The sequence below is a fragment of the Emydura macquarii genome, unplaced genomic scaffold (genome assembly GCF_026122565.2).
Source record: "Emydura macquarii macquarii isolate MOO-44397 ecotype Brisbane River unplaced genomic scaffold, CSIRO-AGI_Emac_v2 contig_1002, whole genome shotgun sequence".
Taxonomy (NCBI): Eukaryota; Metazoa; Chordata; order Testudines; family Chelidae; genus Emydura; species Emydura macquarii.
In genome coordinates, this window is record NW_027131139.1 from 837434 (window position 1) to 853352 (window position 15919).

Sequence of the window (15919 nt, forward strand, 5' to 3'; positions counted from 1 at the left end):
ATGGGGAAGCAGGCAGAGCATACCTTTAAATCCTTTGACTTTACTGAAGTCACAAAGGTGACTATGAAAGGTTCAGGCTATGTTTGATGCATACTTTATAACTCACAGAAATGTGGTTTATGAAAGTGCACCTTTCTAACAGAGAATTCAAGAACCAGGGGGAAATGTTGACTGTTTTATAAGAGCTCTGCATACATTGGCTGAAAACTGTGATTCTGGGAATGCAAAACATGAAAATATCAGGGGCTATTGGGTTAACAGATAAAAATCTTTCACGGCACCTACAGTTGACCCTAGCCACAGCTATCCAGAAGGCAATGCAGTATGAGCTGGTGAGACAACAACATCTAGATCAACTTAACAAAGTAGAAGTGGATGGCAAGCTGGGCAGCAGTGACCATGAGATGGTCGAGTTCAGGATTTTGACGAAAGAAAGGAGAGCAGCACAATACAGAGCCTGGACTTCAGAAAAGCAGACTTTGACTCCCTCAGGAAGCTGATGGGCAGGATCCCCTGGGTGGCTAACATGAGGGGAAAAGGAGTCCAGGAGTGCTGGCTGAATTTTAAAATAACCATACTGAAAGTACAGGAACAAGTCATCCTGATGTACAGAAAGACTAGCAAATATGGCAGGCGATCAGTGTGGTTTAACAGAGAAATTTTCAGTGTGGTTAAACACAAAAAGGAAGCTTACAAGAAGTGGAACCTTGGTCAGATAACTAGGGAGGAGTATAAAAATACTGCTCGAGCATGCAGGAGTGTAATCAGGAAGACCAAAGCACAACTGGAGTTGCAGTTAGCAAGGGATGTGAAGGGGAACAAGAAGGGTTTCTACAGGTATGTTACCAACAAGAGGAAGATTAGGGAAAGTGTGGGTCCCTTACTGAATGGGGGAGGCAACCTAGTGACAGACGAAGTGGAAAAAGCTGAAGCACTCAATGCTTTTTTTGTCTCTGCCTTTACAGACAAGATCAGCTCCCAGACTACTGTACTGGGCAGCACAGAATGGGGAGGTGGTGATCAGCCCTCAGAGGTGAAAGAACAGGTTCAGGATTATTTAGAAAAGCTGGACATGCAGAAGTCCATGGGGCCAGATGCAATGCATCCGAGGGTGCTGAGGGAGTTGGCTGATGTGATTGCAGAGCCATTGGCTGTTATCTTGGAAAACTCGTGGCAATCAGGGAAGATCCCAGACGATTGGAAAACAGCAAATATAGTGCCCATCTTTAAAAAAGGGAAGAAGGAGGATCCAGGGAACTACAGACCGGTAAGCCTCACTTCAGTCCCTGGAAAAAGCATGGAGCAGGTCCTCAAGGAATCCATTTTGAAGCACTTGGAGGAGAGGAAGGTGGTCAGGAGCAGTCAGCATGGATTCACCAAGGACAAAGTCATGCCTGACCAACCTGATGCCTTCTATGATGAGATGACTGGCTCTGTGGATGTGGGGAAAGCAGGAGATGTGATATACCTTGACTTTAGCAAACCGTTTGATACAGTCTCCCACAGTATTGTTGCCAGCAAGTTACAGACGTATGGGTTGGATGAATGGACTATAAGGTGGTGTGATGTTCCCCTCTGTGATCCTGAAGCCCGTCTTGCACTTGCCCTACTGTGTGAACCACCCACTCCTGGGTTAGCTCATTCACAGTCTCTTGCAAGCAAGTGGCTCTTACCTTAGTGAGTGAGTGCCTTTGGCCAGCCCCTTGTGGGATTCTGCAATAGAATGATCCCCAGCCACTACCCCCAGACCCAGATGCAACCCTAGGAACTGGTGCTGCCCACTGTCTACAAGCTCATTGGTTAGTCAATTTATCAAAGAAATTGATATGCACCAGCTCTGTCACTCAATATGAGGTCTCTACACACACTCAAACCACATGCACTACTTTAGATAAAACAAACAAATAAATGTATTAAGTACAAATACAAGTATTTTTAAGATTTTAAGTGATTATAAACCAGGATAATATAAATCAGATTTGATCAGGAAGAAATAAAAAGGTAAATCGCATTCTAAACGAAACTTAACACTTCAGTAGCTTTGCAATCTTTGATTTTATCTTACCACAGGCTGGTTGATTGAACACATGGGGGTGGGGGAGCCTGGTTGGAGGCCAGTCTTTCAGTTTCTTGATGTTACTTTGTAGATGGATTACAAGGGAGAACTCCAGAAGCCAAAATGCCTTTTCTTTTAACCCCTGTTCCTTCGCCACCCCTTGGGGTCAGGTGATCAGCAATGTCCAGCATGGTTTCCTCCACTTGAATCAACCTTATCAGATGCTCAGGCCATTCCATTTTTCCTGTATGCGTGCCTGAGTGAGGTGTTAACTCCCACTCTGCTTTGTGTTTACCTGGAGCTATTCACGCCATGTGAGACAGACATTTGGGAATATTATATAGCAGAGCTTCATAACCACGCATGTGACATTGCAAGAAGCATACTATCATAACAATAATGTTCAGCATTTCATAAGCATTCCAAAAACACCTTACATGACATACTTTGCATTAAACAATACACAGTTGCACTATAAAGGTGAACATGAATTATACACAATCACACCATAAGAGTATACATGGGGTACATGTCACAGGTGGTTAGAAAGCTGGCTAGATCATTGGGCTCAATGGGTAGTGCTCAACAACTCGATGTCTAGTTGGCATCCGGTATCAAGCGGAGTGCCCCAGGGGTCAGTTGTGGGGCTGGTTTTGTTCAACATCTTCATTAATTATCTGGATGATGAGGTATATTGCACCCTCAGCAAATTCACGGAAGACACTAAGCAGGGGGGAGTGGTAGATGCACTGGAGGGTAGGGATAGGATACAGAGTGACCTAGACAAATTGGAGGATTGGTCCGAAAGAAATCTGATGAGGTTCAACAAGGACAAGTGCAGAGTCCTGCCCTTAGGATGGAAGAATCCCATGCACTGCTACAGACTGAGGACCGACTGGCTAAACCGCAGTTTGCAGAAAAGGACCTGGGGGTTACAGTGGTCAAAAGAAGCTGGATCTGAGTCAACAGTGTGTCTTTGTTGACAAAAAGGCTAACGGCATATTGGGCTGCATTAGTAGTAGCATTGCCAGCAGATCGAGGGAAGTGATTATTCCCCCCTATTCAGCACTGGTGAGGCCACATCTGGAGTATTGTGTCCAGTTTTGAGCCCCCCACTACAAGAAAGATATGGACACATTAGGATTAGGGGCTTAGGCACATGATTTATGCAGAGAGGCTGAGGGAACTAGGCTTGTTTAGTCTGCAGAAGAGAAGAGTGATGGGGGATTTGATAGAAGCCTTTGACTACCTGAAGGAGGGTTCCAAAGAGGATGGAGCCAGGCTGTTCTCAGTGGTGGCAGATGACAGAAGAAAGAGCAGTGGTCTCAAGTTGCAGTGAGGGAGGTCTAGGTTGGATATTAGGAAAGCACCTGGCATTGGCCACGGTCGGAAGACAGGACGCTGGGCTAGATGGACCATTTGTCTGACCCAGTGTGGTTGTTCTTACTGCTCCAGCAGTTTCCCTTCTCCTGTTAATTTCCTCTCGTTGCAGATTTCACAATCCCTCATTAGCATTCAGCTCAGACTTGTGAATGGATGCTCATTCTGAACCATACAGTACCTAATTTACATGTAAGCATGCAGAGGGATCAACATCTCTTGCCTGAAAGAAAACCTGCTTTTCCCTTTACTGATGACCAGTACCTAGACACAGACCTTAAGAACATAAGATTTGTGCAGACACACAACTCTTTACATGGCACCAGTCCATACAGCTCGCAGCGATTAGCAGCATGGGTGTGACACAGGCTTTCATTAAAGACGTCACATGACCTCTTGTGGTGAACCCAGGGGATCCCTGTACTCCTAAGTACCACCATGCCTTCTGCCAGTTGGCATCAAGAGGTCCTTGGATCACAGTAGGGGCAGAGTAGGGGGGCCAGGGCCCTGGCAAGGCTGCTTGGCGGCTGGTCCAAGACGGCGCAGGGCTCCCGCTCACACATCCAGTGGTGCTGCTCTGTGCATGGCACGTCGTACCAGTGCCCGTCCTGCTTTGCCAGCGCGCAGTTCTCCCTGCGCCTGCCATTGGGCTCTCCTGTCTGCCAGTAGCTGGAAACCAAACCAGGGAGAACAGGGTAGGGCAGGGCTGGTGATGCTGCAGCCCCTGTGACCGCCACAGCCACCAGCCCCTGCAAGCCTCAGGCCCATGGCCAGAGTGACACGAGTCAGAGTCTCCCAGACAGAACCTCTTTACTGCGCGTCCTTCCTACCCCCTCCCTCCTCGCGGACCTTTCAAATACAGGGGAAATGTTCCTGCAGCTAGAAAGAGCTCTGACTGGTCCACTTCCCAGTTGGTCCCTCCCTTGCATCCACAGCTGATTGGCCCATTCCCCTCCCGCCACCCCCTTCCACAAGCCACAGCTGCCGGATCCCTTCCACGCCTCCAGACCCCACTCCCAGTCCTGGGGCAGGGTCCCGTAGGCAGGTGCTTGCTGATGACTGGGGCTGTTGCTGCATCCCGGGCCTGTGCCAGCTGCCCTACCACTGTGACAGAAAGTCCTGGCACCTGTGGCCCCACAACCCTCAGCCCGCCAATGATCCTTGCAGGGGCACGGTGTCATGGGGACTGGGGCACGCAAGAACCAGTGGCTGGAGCAGGAACTAGAGTGGGCAGAGCTGAGGAGGGAGTTGTGCTGGATTGGGCCCAGCCACGGAGACTAGCCCCATCTCGCTCTTCCCCCACCCCGAGCAGCTTGTGCCCGGCCAGGTGGGAGTGCTAGAGCTCCCCATCGCCTGGGCTCCTCCCCCACAAACATTGCTGAGTCCCATACAACCAACCCAGTTCCTAGGAGATGCTTCCTCACATCCCACTCCAGGGAACAGGAGCCAGAGGGACAATTGGGGGAGGGGGAGGAAGGTGTCAGTACCCAAAGTGGGACAACAGGGAGGCAGGAGATATCAGGATCAACTAAACTGGGTATGTTAAAGCCTAGGGAGCAGGGCTGGGACGGCAGGGGCCTGCAGGTCAGTGCGGGGCACTGGCAGACTGGAGGGAGGGAGGGAATCCCAGGTCTGTGGGTTGTGATGGAGGGTGCAGATCCCAGGTCTGGAAGTGCTGGGAGACTGCGAGTTGGGACTGAAGGGCACTAGCAGAGCTGGGGAGGCCAGGGCTGGACAGCAGGGAACTGTGGGCTGGGGTTGAGGGATACCAGCAGATCAGGAAGGGGGGCTGTGGGTTGTGACTGAAGGCAGCAGATCGGGAGAGAGAACCCAGGTCTGGAATGGCAGGGGGCTGCGGGTCAGGATTGAGGAGCACTTTCCCATCCTATGACTCCAGCTATTCTTGGCTATTTCACAGTCTCTCAGCCCAGACTCAGTCTCTGATACCTGGCATTTGCTGCTGGGCGAGTCCCGTTCACCCATGTCCAAGCACCCTCGAGCGTCTGGTCCGTGAGGCCCATCCAGGAAGATGGTGCTTTCATGGAGGCCATGATGTAAGCCTGAGATCAGAGAGCAGCATTACCCTGGGCAGACCCCCAAACTCCCAGACACCCCCAGCATTGGGGCTCTGGACATGAATAGACCCTGGTGCTGCTTGTGGGGTTTCAGCAGGGACCTATGGTGAAACAGAGGCTCAATGTGACATGGCCCCAGTGTTACTCTGGCCCCAGGAACCCTGAGCTGGGATGAACCTGCTGGGTGCAGTGTCTGTTGCTACTCAGAGCCTTGCCAGGCATCTCCCCTCTTGACTCGTGCCAGCCCCACAACCCTCCCCACAGTATGAGAGCCTTCCTCTTCACAGTTCCTGCCACCCAACAAGGTGAACTGGATAGGGACCAGGGGAGGTGGCACAGCAAGGGGGGTGAGTTATGTGACACTGGTGGACCAGGTGCCAGCTCTTGCCAAGGCTGTAGGTGTCAGCTGAGCACTGACAAATTCAGAGCTGGAAACCAGACCAGCTCAACTGTATGTTAGTATTGTTCAAGATGGGTGTTTGACTTGGAAAGATGTGTGTAATGTTTAGAGTCTACGGATTGCTTGTAAATTGCTTCATGCATTAACCTGACTTGTAATGTCTGTACGCCAGGCTCTAGGGCGATGTGTCAGTTTTACGCAATAAGTGTAAGTATGCCTGCTCTGAACCCGTGAACCTAGTTAGAAGGAATGGTCCCTGCCATCGGGAAGGACTATCAAAACTAAATGGACCATGGTGGAACATCACGACACAAAGAGTTGGTTAATGGCCCTCTCACACCCAGGAAAGTGCTATGTGTAAGAAAGCCTGTCCCATCAGCTTAAGTGCTGGAAGAAGGGGATAAAACAGGGACACAAAAAATGTTTCTATCTTTGCTGTTTGGACTCTCACAGGGCAGAAGCTAGGACACAGAAGTAGAGATCCCAGAGTCAACCTGGGTTAGCCCTAGAAGACATTCAGTGGACAGATTACTACAATTCTGCCACCTTTTGGAACCATAGACTGTAACCTATTTGCGTATATATGATGCCTGGTCCAACTTGTAAGTAACTCTCTCCTTTCTTTTCCTTGGTTAATAAATCCTTAGTTCGCTTACTGTAAAATTGGCTCCAAGCGTTGTATTTGGTGTGAGATCTGAAGTACAAATTGACTGGCGCTAAGTCTCTTGGGTCAGGAAGCAACCAAATCTTTTGTGAGCTCCGGTATATGGCAGCCAACTATCACTGGTCCAGCTTGCCTTTGTGGTAAGACTGGAGAGCCACGGGGACTGTGTGTGGCTCCGTGGTAAGACTGGAATAGTGCCTTAGGAGTTCTCATTTGTTACTGGGTTGGTGAAATCTCATTCAGAACACACCACCAGTCTGGGGTCTCTGCCCTGTTTTTTGACAGTCTGCCCTGAGGTTGGCACTCAGAGTCGTGAACCATTCCAGACAGTGTGACAAACAGGCTGTGGCACTGGAGGGAGCGGGGGCAGTGAGGGGGATGGGCTGTGGCACTGGTGGGGGCAAGAGCCATTGCAGTCAGTTGTTTCTCTGATACATTTCACTGACTGGGTGGCAACTGAGTCTCACACTTTGGCCGGGTCCCCAGTGAAGGGATTCAGAGGGCTCTGCCTCCTCCCAGTCTGGTTCTCTCCCCTCCTGGCCCCTCCAGTTATTTCACCCAACCTGGGCTCCCCTCCTTGAGGCTGAGTCACTTTTCCAGGCTGTGCTCCCCGTTCTGCCCCTGGATCCCTTCCCCAGACCCCCCCCCACTTCCACTCCACCCCAGTGCCTCCTGCTGCCCCCCATGTGGCCACTCTCACCTGCTCGGCTAGGCTGGTCACCTGGAGAAGCAGGGCGCCTAGAGAGGCACAGGAGCGGTAGGCAGCATCCCAGGTGTCCGGGGAGTGGGAGTGGAAGTAGCATTTGTCCTGGAAGAAAGTCCAGCCCCTGCGACATGGGGTGCAGACTAGGGGGAAGGGAAGAGGGACCCCGTTAGTCATTGGACAGGAAAATGTTCAGGCAGCCTGAGGATCGAGGGCGGCCTGCGGAGACTGACAGAGCACCCCAGCAATTAGAGCCCAGGGCTGGGAGCCAGGACTCGCCTCTGCTGCCACTCCCTGGTGCTCTCCAGCAGATCGCTGCTCCTCCTGGCACCTGGGACCAGAGCAAAGACCCTGAAAAGCCTTACTGTGGTGGTGCGGCCTAAAGAGACTACAGATCCCAGCATGCACTGCTCCTGCCCCTTTCTCTTGGAGTAAGAGGGAGCTGCACATGCTGGTATCTGTAGTTGCAGAAGACCATACCCACAGCTCAGTGTTTCAAGCCAACCAGATGCTGCCCCCAGACCCCAAGAAAAGTCACCTGCTTGGTTTTTGGTGGCTCCAGGGCCCCTTAGCCCTGAGCTGATACCCAGATGAGGCAGCCATGCCCGGGGTGCAGACCCCCACCTCCATGCAACACCCAGTGCTGCCCCGGGGGTTAGCCCTGCTCCACCCAGCACACAGCCACATGAATGACTACAGCAGAGGGTCAGCAGATGTGGGGTGGGGCAGGGGTTTGGGCTGCCCCAGTGTCTGCCCTGTTCTGCAATTGGCCCAAGGGGGGCCTGTCACTTGGCAGCTCAGCGAGCACAACCTACAGCTATCAGGATGGCAGCAGGCACCCGGGCAGCGCTCTTCGATGGGGAATAAGTTAAGGGCAACGTGGAAGAGTTGGCTGCAGCCACTGAGCTCCATGGAAAGGCTCCCCCAGACTCAGTCGCAGCCAGACCAGGTTTTACATGGTCACTGTTAGATTTCAGTCAGCTCCCCACTGAGACGCTGCGGGGGCAGCTTGCCCCCCTCCCCCCTTTTAAAGCCACAATCCCAGGCTCTCAGCAGACTCAGGCAGACATCTGTGACATTTGGGTCACATTTACACAGTTCTCCAGGGAGGATCCTTTGGCACATTCCATAGCCTGTGGCTAGTGAACAAGAATCCCCAGCTATGGGATGGGAGCTCCAGTTCGAGGCAAGGCAACCAGTAATGGAGACCGGACAGTCCTTGTCCTCGTTTTCAGCAAAGGGAGGACAAGCTGCCTGCAGCTGAGTGCCAGAGCCCCGGGGTGTGGGGTGTGAAGGGATGGTCCCAGGCTGGACTCCTGGGTTCTGTTCTCAGCTCTGGGATGGGAGTAGAGTCTGGTGGTTACAATGGGGCCGGGGCCGGCAGGGAGTCAAGATGCCTTTGTTCTATTCTCAGCTTTGCCACTGGGGCGAGGCAGGTTCCAGCAGGTGCCTGGGCTGCACTGTCCCAGCTCGGAGCAGGGGCAGGGAGGGACACTGGCTGGCTCGTTTGAGGTGAAGGCCAAAGGGCCAGGCAGATTCCGTGGAACTCACCATGATAGGAGCGGGAGCAGAGGTCCTCCTGGCTCCCATAGACGACCCAACGGCTCCAGGGCCCCTCCCCTGTGTACAGCATCACCAAGCCGTTCTTGTTGTTGCCGTAGTTGAAGTAAAAGTTCTCCCTGGCGAGGGCCAGCAGCCCATTGGCCCGGCACTCCCAGTGCTGCAGCTTCCCGGAGACCTCACAGGGCTCCAGGCGCACAGCCACCATGCTGAGCCGCTGTGGCACAGCTACGCATTGCTGGTGGGCCACGCTCAGAAGCCGGCCCTGGGACAGCCACTGGAAGCGCTGGCTGGGGGCGCCAGGTGTGCAGGGTGCGGCTGTCAGGGAGCCGCCAGCTGTCACATTCACGCACTGCTTGTGCCACTCGCTGTAGATCAGGAAGGAGCCGGAGGCTGGAGGGTATGGGTGGAAAGTGGAGGTAAGTGCAGGGCGAGGGGTTCCTAAAGCAACAGGAGCCTGACTGCAAGGACAGCATGACCAGGGGCCATCCCAGCAAAAGGAATGGGGGAAGGAGAAAGGGCCAGCCCCCCAACTCCAGACCCCTGGGCTGCAGGAAGGGTTGGGAGACAGGGGCTGCTGGGAGCTCAGCAGGTCGAGCCAGCAGGGCACAGATGTGGCCACAGGCCTAGAATTCGCCACCACGGACACTCACACACGTCCCGGAGCAGCTGGTTCTCCACTTGCGTTCTCTCAAGGGCACCAGCCATCTCCAAGTCTGCAGGACATGGAACACAGGGCACCCGTGGTCACAGCCTGGCCACGGCAGTCAAGTAGGGAGCATTGGGGAGGGGAGTGGTCAGAGCTAGGAGCCAGGAGTCCTGGGCTCCTTTCCCAGCTCTGAGAGGAGAGTGGAGGCTGGTGGTCGGAGTGGGTGGGGGCTGGGAATCAGGATTCCTGTGTTCCTTTCCCAGTTCTGGGAAGGTACTGGGGGCTGGTGATTAGAATGGAGGAGTGGGTGGAGGTGAGGGGTTCAAAGTCAGAACACCTGGGTTCTATTCGCAGTTCTGCCACTATCATGCTTAGTGACCTTGGTCAAGTCACTGCCCCTCTAACTGTCCTCACTCACCCCTAGGGGTCAGGGCCAGCTCATCCATAGCAGCTCCGTCCCAGCCTCCTCCCAAGCCTGTGACACAGACCCTCCTGGCGGTCTGTAATTTTCACCTTGCAGCAACCTGGAAAGATCCTTCCAGTTCCACCCTAGAGGAGCGAGGGGTCTGGTCAGAGACAGATCTCCAGCTCCCTCACCCAGGGCACTCTCAGCCTGGCCATTGAGGCCCTGCCTGTTGGGAAGGGGAGGGAATATTACTTTCCTTATATTCCAGTAGCGCCTCGGTGTCCATCATGCTTCAGGACACGCTGGCACCAGCCATTATTTATTAGGTGTATTACGATGGGGCGTACAAGCCCCAGTCTCCAGCCCAGGGCCCCATGGTGCTAGGCGCTGTACAAACAGAGCAGAGAGATGGTCTCTGCTGCACAGAGCTCACAATCTCAGTACAGGACAAGGACAAGAGATGGGGACAGACACAGACACAGACGGAGAGGTACAAGGAAACAATGAGAGGATATTGGTCAGCCTGATGAGCTGTGGGCTCAGCACATCCTCAGCCTGACTGATGCCATGATTTCTGTAGGCATCTTGGCACAGGAGAGTTCTGCAGTGGGATGCAAAGGAGGATAATGCAGTGGCTTTGTGGGTGTTTAGGGGGAGATCCTCCCAGGCGTGGGAGGCAGCCAGGAAGAGAGCACGGAAGGCCTTGTTTGGCAGTGTACCAAGCAGGTGCTAGAAGCTGTGTCCTGGATGATCAGGGGCAGCGACAGGAGGCACCCAAGCAGATGAGGGTAGGGAAGTACTTACATCGGACAACGCCAAGTGTGAGGAGCAGCAGGTTCAGCAGCACAGAGATTCCCAGGACAGCCGCGCCGGCCAAAATCCCCCGCTGGCCCCATCTCCACTCCCACTCTAGGGGGATGGGAAATCAATATGGGAACAGCACGTTGCCTCAACAGCCAGAGCACCCACCAGAGGGCACAGCCCTCTGCAGGACTGAATCCTCCACTCCTGGGAGCACAATCTCCACTGTATAGAGAGGAAACTGAGGCACAGAGTGGTGAACAGATGGGCCACGTGGCAAGCCAGTGGCAGAGCTAGGAACCCAAGATTCCTAACTCCCAGTTCAACCGCCCAGGTTTCCAGCCACTCTAACCACTAGACCTCACTTCCCTCCCACATCTGGGGATGGAACCCAGCAGTCCTGAGTTCCAGCCCCACCCCACTAGATCACAGTTTCCTCCCAGAGCCAGGGATAGAACCCAGCATATCTGGCCTCCTTCTGCCACCCAGTCCCAAATCCACTACCTGGAGCCTGAGCCACCTGCTCCTCCATCTGCCAGCTCCTTGAGCCGACTGCTGGATCCACAGCCTCATATTTGCTCTCCTCTTCAACATACACGTCGCTGTCAGCTAGAGAGGGAAGCACAGGGTGACAGCTCCCCCTGCCAGCTCCACAGCCCCCCCATGGCTCCATCAGTGTCCCCAGCACCGCACTGGGGCCCTGGAGCCAGCACCAACTGCAAGGGGCCAGAGCCCCCCATGAACCCAATCCTGCTTCCTGCAGCACAGCATCTCTAGCACCACACTGGAGCCAGCGCTGGTTGTGAAGGGAACAGTCCCCCTTCTGAATTGCTCTCCCATTTTCTGCAGCACCGAGCTTCTGAGCTTTCCCTGCAGGTGCTGGCCAGGCCCAATGCTCTTTACTCTGAAACACGTGGAGAGCGCCAGCTACGCCATACCTGCCTTCTCCCTCAGCTCAGAGCCCCACAGTTCCTCTTGTCCTGGTATGATGTCAACATTGCTGTACATTGCCTTCTCAGCGGTGGGGCCAGACTGTGCAGCTGGGAGTCCCGCGTGGTCACAGCCCTGCCAACCGACTGGGCTGCTCACATGTGTTTGCCAGCTGATAAAGCCCCCAAGCAGGAGGGAGAAAAGCAGCAGAGGGAGGGGGCAGCTCCCTGAAGAGGAAGTCCCTTGATGGGAACCCTTAGTGCTCCTCCCAGCTGGGGCTGGAGGCCCAGTCTGTGCAGTCTCCATCTGCTTCCAGAGCCAAAGAATCCAAAGCCGGAAGGATCATTGTGATCATCAAGTCTCACCTCCTGTATTGCACAGGCCAAGAACTGCCCCCAAATAATTCCCAGAGCAGAGCTTTTAGAAAAACATCCAGGCTTGATTTAAAAATTGCCAATGATGGAGAATCCACCACGACCCTTGGTAAAATGTTCCAATGGTTAGTTACTCTCACTGTTAAAAGTGTAGACCTTATTTTGAGTCTGAATTTGTGTAGCTTCAACTTCCAGCTATTGGATCATGTTAGTCCTTTCTCTGTTAGACTGAAGAGTCCATTATTAAATATTTGTTCCTCATGTAGGTGCTTATAGACTGAGATCAAGGCACCCCTTAACCTTCTGTTTGTTAAGAGAAACGGATCAAGTTCCTTGAGTCTATCACTGTAAGACAGGTTTTCTAATCTTTTAATCATTCTTGTGGCTCTTCTCTGACACCTCTTCAATTTATCAACATCCTTCCTGAATTGTGGGCACCAGAACTGGACCCACGATTCCAGCAGCGGTAGCACCAGTGACAAACACAGAGGTACAATAACATCTCTGCTCCTACTTAAGATTCCCCTGCTTATGCATGAGCACTGTTGGCCACAGCGTCACACCGGGAGCTCACATTCAGCTGATTATCACCACGACCCCCAAATCTTTTCCAGAGTCCCTGCTTCCCAGGACAGAGTCCACCGTCCTATAAGTATGGCCTACAGTCTTTGGTCCTAGATGTTGGTCCTAACATTTAACCATATTAAAATGCATATTGTTTGCTTGGGCCCAGTTTATCAAGCGATTCAGTTCACTCTGACCTGTCCGCTTCGTTGTTTACCACTCCTCCAATTTGTGTGTCATCTGCAAACTTTATCAGTGATGATTTTATGTTTTCTTCCAGATAATTAATAAAAGTGTTAGATAGCACAGGGCCAAAAAACATTCCCGACGGGACCCCATTAGAAACACTTGCTCAATGATAAGTCCCCATTTACTATTACATTTTGAGACCTATCACATAGCTAATGTTTAATCCATTTCATGTGTGCCGTGTTAATTTTATATCCATCTGGGTTTTTTAATCACGGTACTAAGTCAAACATCTTACAGAAGTCAGCCTATTACATCAACACTATTATCTTTATCAACCTTGCTTGCAATCATCAAAGAAAGCTATCGAGTTCGCATGACTGGATGTATATCCCATAGACTTCTGTTAATTAGCATTCAATTAACATCTAAATTATACCTGTCTACTCACAGCCAGGTAGGGAGCTAGGGGGAATCAAGGAAGAGTAGCTGGGAGAAGCTACAGGATAGCACTTTAAACGGTTAGGTTGAGCACGCAGATGCAGCACTGGGAGTGACCAGCCCCGGCCCACTCTGAGCAATGAGGGATACAGCTTTGCTGGCCCCGAACCGTCAGAGATTGCAAGTCAAGCCTCCAACCCAGCTCAGCACAGAAGGGGAGGAGGAGAGCTCTTCAGTGTTGGGGCCATTCAAGGTCCCAGTTCCAGATTCTCTCCCCAGCAACCAGGGCCAGAAACTTTCATTTCAATCAGTCTTGGCTGGGATTCTCCCAGAACACTGGCACTCCAGGAGCTCAGGCCTTTGGAAAAAGCTGCCTACTGCAAGAGCTGGTAACAGGAGGTCAGAGCCAGAACTCTCTCTAACAGGGGAAGGAGGGTCTGATGCTTTCTTCTCTAGATGGCTGTGGGCTCTGCTCCAGTTTGGCCATTCCTATTCCCCTAGAAAGGGCCTGGAATTCATGGGAACAGAGGGATGATACCTCAGCAAGCTTGGGCAGTCCCCGCCCTCACTATGGAGACAGGGACACGTGGGGAATTGATACCCAGCACTCTGCTAGCTAGGAGGGTGGTGGCTGGGATCTGCTCTGTTCAGCCCCCTCTGTGCCCTGTTGGATCTAGAGGCACAGTTCATATTGCAGGGAGTCCAGAGGCAGCAACCAGAGATGTACTGGGAACAAAAGGAGGGAACCTAGGGGTGACCGTAGCATAGCAGAGAGCCTGGCAAAGCCCTATGTGCTTTGGGGTGAGAGAGAAGAATTTGGAAGCATCCAGGGGTGCCAGGCACAAAGGGCAAGGAAGGATGCAGAGTGCATGAGAGCCAGGGGGGACATAGGTAGTGAGTGGGGCACAGGACATTGTAGGGCAGCACAGATCTCACAGGTAAAGTGTATGGGGTCTCAGGTGAGAATGTGGAACACACATAGCAGAAGGGGTGTTCAGGGCAAGTAGCGCACCCAGGGAGGCAGGCTGGGTGTTCAGGGCAACACAGGCGTGGCATATATGCAGAAGGGTCTGGCTTTCAATCATGAGCACCCAACCCTGCCCGTGCAGGGGGCTGCTGCCGTCTCAGTACAGTGGACTATGGATTGGAATAAGCATGCTGTTGGGCCAGGGCACACAGATGCCATGCCCAGCCCACCCACACGCCATGCGGGAGTGCAGAACAGAGAGGCACTTAGCCAGGAGAACAACAGGCAGGGGCAGTGAACCCACAGGTGCATCCCAGAGGGCTGCTCCAGGTGGGGCTAGGGTGTCACCTGTCCAGGTTTCTCAGGCTGGTTCCTTTTTCTGAGGTAGTTGTCCCAGAAAACGTGCCCGGGTGCTCAGTACCCCAGGCAGCTGGCCAGCAGTAGGGGCTCAGATGTCCTGGTGTTTGTACCTCACATGCAGGGTGAGGCACAGAGCAGCTAGGGGGCGGAGATGGCAGAACCAGGGTCGGGGAGCAGAGTGTGCTCACATGTTTGTTGTTTCTGGGCCTGCCTAGGAAGGTCCCACAAGCTATCACCGGCCTGTCACTCCCACGCAGCTGGGCCAGGACCACGGTGTCACCACAGCACTATCTCCGCCCAGGCAGCGGAACCAGCTGTGCCCAGCTCACGTCCTGCCCCTTATCTCATCCTCATGCTCCCTCTGAGCATGGAGAGGCCCTAGCTGTCACATGTCTGAGCCTTCGGTCCTGGGGGAAGGGCGCAGGCAGCAAGAGCCGCCCTTGTGCACACACACACGTCTGACAAGGGCTCTGACAGCTCCTGCCCTGTGCCAGAGGCCTGAGTCTCACTTGGGCGAAGGCCCTTTCCCACTGCTCAGCCATTATGGGCAGACCCAGGCCATGTGTTGCTCCGCAGTCAAGGCAGAGCTGGCGCTAAGGGCTCCACCCACCCACCCTGCTCCCAGGGTGCTGGGCCCCACAGCTGGGATGGGGCTGGCGCTAAGGGCTCCACCCGCTCTGCTCCCGGGGTGCTGTCTGTTTTGATCCATTTTTCTGGAAAAAGAAAGTCCTGAATGTTTTTTATACTTGTAATAATTTACAGAATACTGAGCCTCCCCCAGCTAGTAGGCGAGGCAGCTCCATGAGGAGCAGGGCACTGAATCAGGAACTCATAGTTCATGAGCGCAGGCACTGGATCTTCAAATATAATTCTTCTCCTAACTGTTTGCCAGGCCTTGTAGCTCACTAGGTTTCATCAGCGTCAGAGAGCAGAGTGTTATACTGCCTAGCCAAACCGCCCAGCCGGCTCTGCGGCTCTGGCTTCACATTCTTGGTGCTTGTGTTGGCATAATCCTGCTGCTTCCCTGCTCATTCACAGACCCTGCTGGGCAAGAGAAGACCCTGCCTCTGTGATGTGAAAAGCAAACAAGAAAATATAACCCTTTGTTTTTCCATTTTAAAGAAGCAAAGATCCAAACCCTGTTCATCTGCCTTCAGAGCTGTCCCTGGCACACACTGGACCTATGAGGCATGTACACAACCAGATCCAACAACCTTCAAATCCCTCTTACTGATGATCTCACTACAGACTTTACAAACCATGTTTACTGGGAAGTTGCACTGTCTCTGGAGCCATCCCACCCCGGGCTAGGATCCCTCCCCTCTATGCTGTGTGTGGTGCATTGAAAACGTTAGCTGTCAGTCTGCAGTGAACCAACCTAAAGCAAGGTAGGGTGAGTT

The 15919-nt window shown here is 53.1% G+C and overlaps 1 protein-coding gene across 1 annotated transcript; it reads right to left on the bottom strand.

Moving 5' to 3' along the window:
- Positions 1-3894: 3894 nt before the first annotated feature.
- On the bottom strand, positions 3895-15061 carry LOC137150655 (macrophage mannose receptor 1-like). Its single transcript, XM_067544638.1, has 9 exons — positions 15029-15061; positions 11633-11759; positions 11199-11303; positions 10698-10802; positions 9492-9554; positions 8830-9231; positions 7276-7421; positions 5384-5496; positions 3895-4105 (listed from the first exon to the last, which is right to left on the bottom strand). The coding sequence occupies exons 1-9, from the start codon at positions 15059-15061 to the stop codon at positions 3895-3897; spliced, it is 1305 nt and encodes a 434-aa protein (XP_067400739.1).
- Between the last annotated feature and the right edge of the window lie 858 nt (positions 15062-15919).